Source organism: Lynx rufus, unplaced genomic scaffold (assembly GCF_022079265.1).
Source record: "Lynx rufus isolate CCGP_SWC_20201006 ecotype Redwood Valley unplaced genomic scaffold, mLynRuf1.p SCAF_9, whole genome shotgun sequence".
NCBI lineage: Eukaryota > Metazoa > Chordata > Mammalia > Carnivora > Felidae > Lynx > Lynx rufus.
Genome location: NW_025814897.1, coordinates 77,771,843 through 77,786,083, shown reverse-complemented (window position 1 = coordinate 77,786,083; position 14,241 = coordinate 77,771,843). Strand labels below are relative to the sequence as shown.

Here is a 14,241-nt window from a genome sequence, read left to right as displayed (position 1 = left end):
ATGAACTCTGGGTTATGTTTTTAAATCCTGAAAACCAAGGAACAGACCAGTACATATAGTATGATGCCTTTAGTGTAAACAAGCAGGAGGAATATAAATTTACACATGTATCTTTATACACACACCACACACACACCCCCCCACACACACACGGAAAAGCAAAGGACACCTTTTAATGTTTTAAACTTTGACATCATATCTTTCACATGATCAAAAAAAAGAAAACCTAACAAAGTTTCAATTATTTCAATTGGTCAGCCCACAACCTTCATTCTGAAAGATTAAAGATCAGTATGCTAGCAAAAAGCAAAATATCACCTATGTTAAAATTGTCAGCGTAAGAATATAACTCTATTTTCCCATGTTCCCAAACAGCATCTTTTTTTTTTTTACTAAGAAATTAGTGAAAAATTTTAAATCCCTTTACTGACCGCTTAGTTGATATTCAAATTTGATTTTTAAACAAACTATACTTCATGATTATTCTTAGGCATGTACTTACAGGTAAAAGAAATGAGGTATGAAGAGAGAATACTGAACTAGAATTCAGAAACTCAAGTTCTAGCCCAGGATCTGCCTCTTAAACATATGGATAATTTTAATCAAGTCATTAAACCTCTCAGACCCTTCACTTTTCCTCATTTGTAAGACTGAGAAATTAAAATGCAAGCAAATGGCCATGCTTTGTCATTCTCATTAATATGTCTTATGTTACTTTTTTTCCCCATAAGAAACTGTTTTTTTTTCCAAAGTAATTGACCCTCAAATTTCATATATGAGGACCTGAAAAACAACTGTAACCTGGGAAACAGAGCATCTCCATCTTTGACTACAAAATAATACCCCATTTGTGTCCATGCAAGAAAGTATAGTATCGATTGATGCTTACCGCTGGTTCTTCACTGATGAGAAAGCTGGTCTCTCTGCTGCTCAGGGACTGCTAACAGTACCATGGGGAAGATATAATGCCATTAGTAATAATGCAAGTGGGGAGCATATAACTTTCAACAACAAAAATCCTAGGTTCTCAATATACAAATACTAAACCTGCAATTCAGAGGACTTATAAAACATATGAAAGTGAACGCAAAACTGTGGATATATATGTGTATACATGTGCATGTGTGTTCATGCTCACGTGTGCTTGCATGTGTGTGTGTGTGTGTGTGTGTGTGTGTGTGTGTGTGTGTGCGTGTGTGTATGGAGAGAGACAGCCTGAGAGAGAATGAAATTTTTGGAGGTAGTTTTATCAAATCATAAAAAAAAAAATCTGAGATGCAAGAAATGGTTAAGAACTACTACATACAGAGAAATAACAAGGTATACCACTGTTTTAATGATACGGAGCCCTGAACAGGACCACAATGAAAGGTAGAATCAATTGGCTATTTTAGGCCTTTCAGCATTTGTTTGGAATTATTAAAGTGAATACTTTAGGAAATGCAACACCAGAATTTCTAAGGATCTGTACTTACAACCCAAGAGAAAAGCCATGCATGGATATAAAGACACACAAAACACCTGTAATTAAAGCAATAGCGATGCCTCCCTTGGCATATGGTGGATTTTAAATCCTCATGTTCCACGACAGATTGCACACCATAGCACGTGCTCCTGAGACCGCTCCCCATCACTTCTCAGCAGTCTCTAGTGATTGGTAGAGCAGGGTGGCCTGGAGAGGCAGTAGCCAGCAAAAATGACCTGAAACTCATGTCTAGACTGAGAATTTATTTACCTGGCTCTTAGAAAATCACAAACAGCATCTCATTTATACCCAGGTGATGTTGGGCAGACCAGTTCTGAAAACAGGAGATATAAAGTACTATCGACATAGTTTTGAAAAATAACTGGATTTTGCTGTTTATTTTTTTAATTTCTTTTAATGTTCATTAATTTTTGAAGGAGAGAGAGACAGAGCATGAATGGGGGCGGGGGGGAGGGAAGGCGGGCAGAGAGAGAGGGAGACACAGAATCCAAAGCAGGACCCAGGCTCTGAGCTGTCAGCACAGAACCCAACGTGGGGCGCAAACTCACAAGCTGTGAGATCATGACCTGAGCTGAAGTTGGACGTCCAGCTGACTGAGCCACCCAGGCTCCCCTTGCTGTTTCTTTATAATGCCACAGATATAGGATGTGCAAATATTTTCTCCAGGTCTATAGCTTGTCTGCTCCTCTTAACAGGATCTTTCGCAGATCAAAAGTTCTTAAATTTTAAAAAGTCCAATTTATCAATTTTTCTTTTATGGATCATGCTTTTGTGTCATGTCTAATAACTCTTCACTAAGACCTACTTTCCAAAGGTTTTCTCCTATGTTTTTCTTCAAAAAGTTTTGGGCACCTAGGTGGCTCAGTCAGTTAAGCTTCCGACTCAGGCTCAGGTCATGATCTTGCAGTTTGTGAGCTTGAGCCCCGCCATCAGGCTCTGTGCCGACAGTTCAGAGCCTGGGTCCCGCTTCAGATTCTGTGTCTCCCTGTCTCTCTGCCCTCCCTCACCTGCACTCTGTCTCTCTCTTTCTCTTAAAAATAAATTCTCCTAAAATTGAATCAATTCCCCTTTCACTTGTTGCTTTCCAAGAAAAGTAAAGTTTATATAGAATCAGAACTAAAAATTAAAACATATGGTATTTCTAAAATACTATAACTTAAAGTTAATTGAATACATTTCTCAGTGTGTCAAGCCAAACGTAAAGCCTTAAAAATTTAAGCAAAATTGTTTCAAATGAAGACCTATCCAAGGTTGAAGGCATGGAAGCAATATCATTGCTTTTTAAATGTGCAAAGGGAAGGACACCCAGGTGGCTCAATTGGTTAAGCGTCCGGTTTCAGCTCAGGTCATAATCTCGTGGCTCATGAGTTTGAGCCCCACATCGGGCTCTGTGCTGACAGCTCAGAGCCTGGAGCCTGCTTTGGATTCTGTGTCTCCCTCTCTCTCTGACCCTCCCCTGCTCACTCGCTCTCTCTCGAAAATAAATAAACATTTAAAAAAATGTGCAAAGGGTTAGGGAATAGAACAAATATGACTTGATGAAATTGTTTTTCTCTTATAGAAGTTTAGAGTATATATAAATATGAAAGACACATAGAGAAGCAAAGAATATGAACCGTAGTTGAAGTTAACTTGAGCAATACATATAGAGATCTGTGAGGAGTATATTACTATTAGGTCGATGTGAACAAAATGAAAATGACAACGTTTTATCATTTAAACTGAATCAGTCAATCTCATACAATAACTTTCTTCCGTCTACTCCAAAGACACACAAACTTTAATTTTTCACGTTGTTTTTTACACAGTTACCTTGATTCACTTATTCATTTAATGAATACATACTCTGTACCACATTATATCACTCTAGTTGTGGAGATTCTGCTTTATGACAGTGGTTTTCAAACTTTAGGAGCAATAAAAATCACCTGGGGTGTTATTTTTAAATCATGACTCCATAACCTTATTCCCCAACAATGCGATTAAGTGTGTAAGGTTGGGCCCAGGAGTCTGCATTTTTAAGAAATTTTTAATGTAATTGTCATCCAGGCAGTCTACAAATTGCATTGTAAAAATTACTGGACTAAATGATTTTCATTGCCCCCTTGGTTCTCATAGTCTATTTCTCTCAGCATTTTGATCACAGGTTTTAAAGGAATCCAAGAACTTCTGGGAATCTTAAGCAACCAGCTTACCCAGCCAGTCTATCCAGCCAGCTAGGACTAGCCAACCTATTCTGGTGGGTTGTGTTTCCCAGGGTGGGAATTTCGGTCATTCCTAAAAAACTAATTTTAAAGAATTTTTTTCTATCCGGCTGGTCACCTGTAACCTGATTCAAGGAAATCTACCTCCGTGACTAGTGTTGTGTCACCTGGAGCCCTATCAGAAAGATTATTTGATCCAAAATATCTTTAGAATGCTTACTCTCTGTATACAAGAAATCTAAAATTTTAGTAACTTTTACTAAATAAGGCCTTTAGTTAAGAGAATTTTTTTATTTTTATAAGTTGTATTTAATTTTATTATTTATTATTTCATTTAATATATTTTGTTGAGTTGAGTCACTTGAAGTAATAAGTACTCATCACATACTAGTAATGGTAACATCAAAGACTGTCACATATCCTCCCTGCATCATCCTCTAGCAAAGTTTTGAGCCCAATACTATTCTCTTGCACAGCAAGACTCAGCATATCTGAGTTTGTTCATAGGGAGCCTCAAAACAAATTCATACTTCTATTTGCTCCCTTATCATACCTAGCAAGATAGAATATTAAATCTGCATGAAACTTGGAATTTGTTTTCTTTACCAAAAACATGAATACATCAGAAGACAAAATAAAGTTAATAGAGTATGAGTAAATAACTGAAGTACAAAGACCTAAGTATTCATACAAAGTACATTCCTAACCTTGTCTCAATTTTTTGTGCTGACTTATAGGAAACTAATACATATACATTTGACTTACCTCATTCATTCCGAAAATATATTCTGCTTCTCTATTGGATATTCTCTCTAAATTAAATAAGAAAGAAAAAAAAAACATGTCAGAATGGCCAATTGATCAGAACAGGTTAAAAGTCTGCATGAGGAGAAAATAGAAATTCTAAAATGAAACCAAAAATTCAAAGAAAAAATACGGGAAGGTCTTAGATGCCCTTCCTGGAGCTAAGTTGTTCAAAATAGCTGCCAGTGGAAGTCAGCACCAAAAACTGTCTATGATGTAGGGGAAAAGCAAATACTGATGTGTAGGATATAATCTCCCCCACTAAGAAATAAAATTAACCCTGACAAATGCAGTTATTAATCCATAGCCATGAAACTGCAGAGAGGAAGACATCCAAGAGGGATATCCATGGTTACATCTTAGTTCTCACTGTGTGAGATTTAATATTCTGTCAGCATGTTTTCTTGGAACTGAACCAAACTGTCTGCAAGGAAAGCACTAACAAACAGGCACTACCAGTTCTAAATAGGCCAAATTACTTTCCTCACACACAAGCATCTCCGTGATAGCTATCTGTTGAGTCATTTGGACTAAAATACATCTTCAAATAAGTTTCTGACACTACAAAAAGTTAAACATAGAAGATTCTTATTCTCCATTGCCTCCGACATGGAAAAACACTGAGAAATATTTCTCCAGTCAAAAACTTCCCATATAAAAACATTTCTTTGGAGAAAATCACAGTGGGAGTGAAATAAAGGACCATCCACAGTAATTGTAATTTTAGGAAATGTTAGAACATATGCTGAAAATATACAAAATATAAACCTGCCATTCATATAGCTTTTTCTTTTCCTTTCTTTTTTCCTTTCTTTCTTTATTCCTTCCTTCCTTTCTTTTTTGCTGTTCTTTCCCCACTTTTTTTATTGTGGTAAAATACACATAACATAAACTTGACCATCCTAACCATTTTTAAGTGCACAGTTGAAAGGTATTAAATACAGTCATAATATTGAGCAAACATCACCACCATCTATCTCCAGAACTCTTACGTCTCATAAAGCTGAAGCACAATACTCATTAACTCCTCATTCTCCTCTCCTCCAGTCTGAGGCAACCACCATTCTACTTTGTGTCTCTATAATTTTTGACTCCTGTATGTACCTCATATAAGTGGAATCATACAGTGTTTGTCATTGTGTGAGTGGCTTACTTCACATAGCATAATGTCTTCAAGGTTCATCAGTATTGTACCATATGTCCTACTTTTTAAGGCTGCATAATATTCTGTTGTACATGTATACATGTATACATTATATTTATCCATTCATATGTTAATGAACACTTGGGTTACTTTCACATTTTAGCTACTGTGAATTATGCTGCTATCAATATGGCTATAAAAATATCTCTTCAAGACCCTCCTTTCAACTATTTGGGGTATATACCTAAAAGTGGAATTGCTGGACCATCTGGTAATTCTATTTTTAATTTTCTGAGGCACTGCCATATTGTTTTCCACAGCAGCTATACCATTATACACTCTCACCAACAGTGCACAAGGATTCCAATTACTCCACATCCTCACCAACTCTTGGTGTTTGGGGTTTTTGACAGTAGCCATTTTAATGGGTTTGAGGTGGTATCTCATTTTAGTTTTGACTTGCATTTACCCAATGATTATGTTGTTGAACATCTTTTCAGCTTCTTATTGGTCATTTTTATATCTTCTTAGAGAAATGTCTATCCAAGTCCCTTGCCCATTTTTTAATCAGATTTTTTTTTTTATTGTTGAGTTTTGGGAGTTCTCTAAATATGCTGGATCACATATATGATTTGGAAACATTTTATCCCATTCTGTGGTTTGCCTTTTAACTCTGTTTATGTTGCTTTTGATGTACATTTTTAAATATTCATGAGGTCATTTTGTCTACTTTTATTGTTTTACATGTGTATTTGGTGTCATATCCAAGGAACCACTGCCAAATCTAACATCATGAACTTGTTGCTCTGTGTTTTCTTCTAAGAAGTTGATAATTTCAGGTCTTACATTTAGGTCTTTGATCCATTTTGAGTTAATTTTTGTATATGGTGGTAGGTAAGGGTCCGATTTCATTCTTTTGGCATGTGGGTATCCAAATTTCCCAGCACCATTTGTCGAAAAGACTGTCCTTTCCCCCATTGAATGGTCTTGGTGCCCTTGTAAAGAAGTCACTTGACCATATATGTGAAGGTTTATTTCTGGACTCTCTCTTCTATTCCATTGGTTTATATGTCTGTCTCCATTCCAGTACTCCACGGTGTCAATTACTGCAGCTTTGTAATAAGTTTTGAAATCAGGAAGTGTAAGTCCTCAGCTTGGTTCTTCTGTTTTAAGATTGATCATCTATTCAGCAGTCCTTCAAGAGTTCATATGAATTTTAGGATGGGTTTTTTCTATTTCTGCAAAAAACATCATTGGAATTTTGATAGAGACTGCATTGAATCTATACATCACTTTGGATAGTATGGAGATCTTAACAGTATTAAGTCTTCCAATCTGTAAACATGGGGTATGTTTTCATTTAAATGTTGTTTTTTTATTTTTTTTCAGCCATGTTTTGTAGTTTTATTTGTACAAGTCTTTCACATCCTTGGCTAATTTTTAAAGATCTTATTCTTTATTTTTAAGTTTTATCTTAATTCCAGTTAGTTAACCTACGGTGTTATATTAGTTTCAGGTATACAATATAGTAATTCAACAGTTCTATACATCACCCAGCGCTCATCACAATAAGCGCACTCCTAGATTAAAGACCTAAGTGTGAGACATGAAACCATAAAAATCCTAGAAGAGAACACAGGCAGTAACTTGCTTGACATTAGCCATAGCAACCTTTTTCTAGATATGTCTCTTATTCTATAAATAGAATTGTTTTCTCAATTTCCTTTCAGAGTGTTCATTGTTAGTGTGCAAAAATGCAACTGGTTTTCGTGTACTGACTTCGTATTCTACTTTAATGAATGCATTTATAGATTCTAAAAGTTTTTTTTACTGGAATTTTTAGGTTTTCCTACATAAAAGATCATATCATCTGTTAATAAAGATATTTAATTCTTGTTTTCCAATGGGGATGCCTTTTATTTCTTTTTCTTGCCCAAGTAGTTTGGCTAGAACTCCCAGTATTATTATTTTTTTTTTTTTTTACTGTTAAAAGTCTGTTTACTTTTTAATAGAAGGGGTAAAAGTGGATATCCTTGGTAAATAACAATAGCCATAACTCATATAAATAAAAGTTATTTGAGGTTCTTAATAATTGTTTAAAGTATAGAGAAGTCCTGAGATAAAAAAAAAAAAAAAAGTTCGAGAAGTACCACCTTACATATAAACAATAGAAACACATGCATTATGGGGATGTACAAGAGTGTTCATAAAAGTATTGCTGGGAATAACCAGGAAACCGAAATCATCTCAAATACCCACAAACAGTAAAATGGATACATACAATGTAGTATAATAATACCACATATTATACTTAGCAACAAAGTTAAATGAATTTCAATTACATGCAAAAATGTGGATAAATCTCCAAAGAATATTATTTACCAAAAACAAAACAAAAACAAGAAGAAACTTGAATACTTCACTTACATAAAGTTAATTATGCAAAACCAAAATATGTTACTTAGGAATCGATACTTAAAGATAGTTACTGTTTGGAGATAATTCTCCTTTGGTCTCTCACGTTTCTGTACATCTTGCAAGTGAGACACTGACTGAAAGTCTTTTCAAGGATCTTGGTTGTGTGAACACCCTTGGAAGATCTTGAGTCTCCTTCTGTAGCAAAGGGCAGGTTTGCACACAGTCTAGGAATATCAGAGTAATGTCTTCCTCCAGAGCAAATGGAAGGCATAATTGCTGACCAATATAAAAGACTCAAGTTCCTTAAGTTCAGATTGCTCTCCTGTATTGCAAGCCACCACACACACAGGTATTATCTGGCCCTCTTTGCATTGAGTTGTGGCGACTTGGGTTCAAGAAACGGGCACAAATACTGCCACTCTGGCTGGCTACTGTTAATGCTGTGAGTAATACACTGTCCTTTGTCTTTGATCTATGTATCTTATGTCTTCTACCAGTATCCATGAAACTGTAAAAGGATATTCTGTTAACTACCAAGTACAGTAAAATCTCAGACCTTTTGCAGTTCTTGATATTGATCATTAATATAACAATGATAATAATGTGATAATGGTTAACATTTATTGATTCTCTATTGTTAAGAAGTTTGCAGTACTGTAGTGGAAGCAGACCAAAGCTTGAGATAAATGCTATAAACAGAGCTGGGGGTGGGGAAGTTTAGATATGAAGAAATCAGAAAATCTCTCTGAGGCAAGTAATACATATACTGAGATCTGAAAGTTGAGGGCACTCAATCCATGTGAGAATACACAAAGGCTGTAAGACAGGAACAGTTTTGAGGTGTTCAAAGAAATGAAAGCCAAGCTAGAGATGAGAAGGTAAATGGCAGAGTGACATGACATGATGTTGGAGAGGGATGGAGCGGGGGATAGTTTGTGGAAGACTTTGTATACCCGTTTTTGTTTTTGTTTTTTCTTTCCTAAATGAAACAGCAAGCCACAAAAAAGCTTTTAAGTCAGTTTTACATTTACATTTTATGAAAAGCACTGGTCCCTCAGTGAAGAATGAGCTAAAAGGGAAGTGGTGGGGGGCAGGGAGGGGGGTGCCTGGTTGGCTCAACAGGTTAAGTGTCCAACTCTTGATTTCAGCAAAAAAGGATCTCACAGTTCATGGGTTCAAGCCCAGTGTCAGGCTCTGAGCTCACTGAACACAGCCTGCTTCGGATCCTCTGTCTCCCTCTTTCTCGCCCTTCCTGGCGCTCGCTCGCTCTCTCTCTCTCTCTCTCTCTCTCTCAAAAATAAATAAACATTAGAAAAAAAATAGGAACCAAAGAAGAAAGAAAGGAAGAGGGAATGGAGCAAAGAGACATCAGGAGGCTGTGGCAGTGAACCACAAGGGAGATCTGGCTGTCTGGACTGCAGTGGGGGCAGTGCTTGTGAAGGAATGTCCATGGATTACTGACATCTGTGTAAACGTTTGAAATAAACTGCTGTCAAATTTCAGATGTGCAAGTTGAGGGACAAAGACTGAGTGAGAACTCTCCTAGGCTTGAGCAATTTGGGAAGATCCTATGTAAAAAAATAGGTAGGATTACTAATGGTGGGCAAATACAGGAGAGGCTACCACTGGCTGTCCTCAAGTATCCTTTCTCCTCCTTCCTCTTTACTAACAAAACCCTAATTAGGTGAAGTGATGTGCTCCAGCAAAAAACCAAAACACAAAACAAAACAAAAACAAAACCAAAACAAAACAAAAACAAAAACACATTTCCCAGCCTTCCTTGCAACTGGAGAATAAAACATAAATTGAAAGCTTTCAAGTGTCATATAAATGGCATTGATGTCTATGTCATCAGGTTTGTGCAAGCATTTCAATGAGACAATTCATGTAAATGCTTCATGCAGCACTGAGGTCAGTCAATGTTAGTTATTTTTGATGATATTGTTGTTAGGATATATTCTATTGTTAATTTTCAAAACTTAAATTCTTTGAGGGGCACCTGGGAGGGCTCAGTCGGTTAAGCATCAGGCTCTTGGTTTCGGCTTGGGTTATGATCTCATGGTTCAGGAGTTCGAGCCCTGCATCAGGCTCCACACTGACAGTGCAGAGCCTGCTTGGGATTCTCTCTCTCTCTGCCTTTCTCCTGCTCAGTCTCTCTCTCTCTTTCTCTCTCTCTCTCTCTTTCTCTTTCTCAAAATAAATAAATAAACTTTAGAATTTTTTTAAACCTAAATTCTTTGAGATAAATTTGAAAGTGTCAGAATAAAGATGAAAGAATTTATTTTGTATTCAGATCTTTTTGTTGCAGGATCTGCGATTAAAAACTGGAATAGTGGGGCGCCTGGATGGCTCAGTTGGTTAAGTGTCTGACTTTGGCTCATGTCATGATCTTGCAGTTCATGAGTTCGAGCCCCACGTCAGACCATGCTGACAGCTCAGAGCCTGGAAACTGCTTTGGAGTCTGTGTCTCCCTCTCTCTGCCCCTCCCCTGCTTGCACTATGTCTCTCTTTCCCTTTCTCTCTCTCTCAAAGATAAATAAATGTTAAAAAATTAAAAAAAAAGAATTGTTAAAAGAAAGTTAATAGTCATCTTAAGCAAAGCAAAACTACGGCTAATAGCTGTATTACTCAACTTTTCTGAGTGCAGGCTTTCTCATCTAAAAGACTATAAATAGAAGTAAAAATTACTTGAAAAATATAAAACATGGTCCAGTACCATCATCAAAGTGTTTTACCCATGAATACTGTCCACATTTACAACTCAAAACTGCACAATGTTGCAACCATCTCACTGGAATGTTGAATGTGAAGAAAACCAATCTTGCAAAGTCTTATAATGAGTACATAAAGAATAGGATTCTAAGGAATACACGCTTTATCTCTCAATGTATGGTACTTGAACGCTGACTTAGGGGAGGCTTTTATTTTCTTGAGAACAAAAACAGTCATTATGCTGAAGAACTGTTCCAAGTACGGGGTGAAGATGTGCACGCCTCAAGCTAGGATTATAGAGTATTTTATAATTCTGGTTTTGGAAAAACTGTAAGCACTAACCCTTCCTTCCCCTAATTATTTTTCCTGCATGTAGCTTAAAGAACATGTAGCATTGAAAGAACATTTGCAAATTGCTATCGGAGTTTGATGCAGTGTGTTTATTTGAGAATGTGGAAAGGGAAAAAATAGTTCCTCCATATTATCTCCTATCCCTACTAGTTCTTTCTTACTCTCTTCCCTTTCAACTTGCTGCCTCCTTTCCCTAGAACTAACAACTGTTTTCTTCCTTGGCTAACTACTGTTTCTTTTTCACACTGTATCACTTCTGACACCTTCCTTTCAATGTTGACCAGAAACCTCCTCATCAGCCTCCTACGTTAGCGTCCTGCTTTCATACCATCCTGAATAATGAAGCCCTCTCTGGGTCCCCAGCCCAAGAATATCACCCTTCAGGAGAGGGCAAGGGCCCTCCCTCCCCACCTCCACTGCGGAGCACCAGGGTGGGACACACTTTGTAAATTCTATCCTTTTCTGAAAAGCAGAAAGATTTAGAAAAAATAGATGTATTTCCTCACACACTATGCTCCCCTTCACACATAGTGCTCACTAGCTCTCTCTCTCTGACACACACGTGCACAATCAGATGCTTGCACATGTCAGAGATATAGACAAACTGTCACACTCGGTCACAGAGTATGAGGCTGGCATCGCTACACATAATCACCAAACTTCTGTCAAAGCAGAAACGTATCTGAGGAGGCAAGATTTGAAGCCAACAACTTTAACGGCTTCTTGTCATTCCTCCAGCATCCTCTAAGCCCCATGGAAATGACTATACTCTTTCTGTGCACTAGAAACCAGAGATAGGAAGGGTTTAATACTGACTGCTATGGAGATCATAAAATGCAAGCTAAAACTAAAGCCAGCCCAAAGACTGAGCTTTGAGTTTTCAACTGAAAGCAAGTTGCTAAGAATATATACTCCAACAAACCCTGAGCCCAAAAATAGCTCTTGCATTTACCAGATGATCTTCTCAGTTTACACCCCTTCCAGCAGCATAAAATAAAATACATGCAATCAAATAAATATCCACATTCCCAAAGGAAGGGTGGTTTAGTTAAATACAATGCTTAATGCAGTTGTAAAGATTCAAGACACTTTTCTTTCAACTGTAAAAGTGCCTTTTCCAATGTTAAACCCTTAAAGTGTCATTTCCCATGCTGAATGAGTCATAAATCAGCCTAAGAATGAATACTTCAAATCAAGACTTCCTTACAATGTCAACCAGTCAATAGTTCAACTTCAGCACTGATATTTTACTAGCAGTGTTTGTTTACATAATTATTTAAACATTCTGCTACACTTTGCCTTTACAATTTCCTTTTAAAAATCACTAGATAGTGGGAAAAGAGCTAACTGGAGAAGATTGCTTATGTGTTCAATATTGAAGAAAATAAATTGAGAAAACCTAACAAATCCTAGGAATACCTTGTTAACTATTACGTCTAAAAGGTAAAATGTTAGTATTCTCTCTCTGGGGAAAAAAAAATCTCATCACATATAACTCAGCCATTTAACTTTCTCCTATTTACTCTTCAAAGACGATTTAGGAAATACATTAATAAGCAAGATCCAGGCTTACCTGTATCAGTAAATTTACTCAAAGAAATCCATTTATATTTTAAAACACGAAATTGAAAGTAGCTCCTAAAAATGGATGCTGTGGAACCCAGTCATTTTCAGCCTCCTTCAACCAACCCTTCAGTTTTTGTAACTGTATCATTAAACTCCAGGAAGAAACATATATTTAGGATATTTAGAATGGCTTCTGAAAACCCCTTGGATTGCTGATGTTAAAAAATACCCCCTCCAGAAGACATGAATAGACACTTTTCCAAAGAAGACATCCAGATGGCTAATAGACACAAGAAAAGATGCTCAACGTCACTCATCATCAGGGAAATACAAATCAAAGCCACAATGAGATACCACCTCACACCGGTCAGAGTGGCTAAAATGAACAAATCAGGAGACTATGGATGCTGGAGAGGATGTGGAGAAACGGGAACCCTCTTGCACTGTTGGTTGGAATGCAAACTGGTACACCCACTCTGGAAAACAGTATGGAGGTTCCTCAAAAAATTAAAAATAGAACTACCCTATGACCCAGCAGTAGCACTGCTAGGCATTTACCCAAGGGATACAGGAGTGCTGATTCATAGGGGCACATGTACCCTAATGTTTATAGCAGCACTTTCAACAATAGCCAAATTATGGAAAGGGCCTAAATGTCCATCAACTGACGAATGGATAAAGATGTGGTATATATATACAATGGAATACTACTTGGCAATGAGAAAGAATGAAATCCTGCCATTGGTAGCAACATGAATGGAACTGGAAGGTATTATGCTGAGTGAAATAAGTCAGTCAGAGGACAGATATCATATGTTTTCACTCATATTGTGGATCTTGAGAAGCTTAACAGAAGACCGTGGGGGGTGGGGGAGGGAAACTAGTTACGAACAGAGAGGGAGGGAGACAAACCACAAGAGACTCTTAAATACAGAGAACAAACTGAGGGTGGATGGGGGAGGGGAAGAGGGGAAAATGGGTGATGGGCATGGAGGAGGGCACCTGTTGGGATGAGCATTGGGTGTTGTATGTAAGCCAATTTGATAATACATTATATTTTAAAAATACACTGTCATTTTAATGCACTTTTCATACAACTACAGTAATAACACAGGTCTCAGTAACGGGCAGTAAAACCAACACAGCAAAACAACTGACATATTGAAAAAACATTTAGAAAACTAAGAGTCCTCTGAGTAGCCTCAGGCTTTACTCTCACCAGTACCCCGCTCCTCCCCTGTTTGGATGCTGGATCTATGAACAAATCGGGAACGGGAACTTGGGCTGGGATGTGGTCAACACCCTCATCCATCAGATACATGGTGTTCCATATCAACCTCCTTTCTGCTACCTAGGCCCAAAACAGAGGCAAAGCTTCAATCACAGTAAGAGGGAATATAGACAAGTTATAAAGGTCTTTGCCAAGTAAAGGGAAAACAAATTAGCTTGGGAAAAGTTCTAAAATCTTCCTGAGATAGGGGCACCTGGGTGGCTCAGTCGGTTGACCGTCCGACTTCGGCCCAGGTCATGATCTCACAGTCTGTGGGTTCAAGCCC

The 14,241-nt window shown here is 37.4% G+C and overlaps 1 protein-coding gene across 1 annotated transcript in view; it reads right to left on the bottom strand.

The window, feature by feature from the left end:
• The window catches only part of ANO5 (anoctamin 5), an 84,446-nt gene extending 70,453 nt beyond the window's left edge, over positions 1 to 13,993 (bottom strand). Inside the window, 4 exon segments of the mRNA XM_047072417.1 lie at positions 890 to 940; positions 4,456 to 4,502; positions 13,905 to 13,971; positions 13,973 to 13,993. Of these exon segments, the coding sequence (XP_046928373.1) occupies positions 890 to 940; positions 4,456 to 4,502; positions 13,905 to 13,971; positions 13,973 to 13,993 (186 nt within the window).
• Between the last annotated feature and the right edge of the window lie 248 nt (positions 13,994 to 14,241).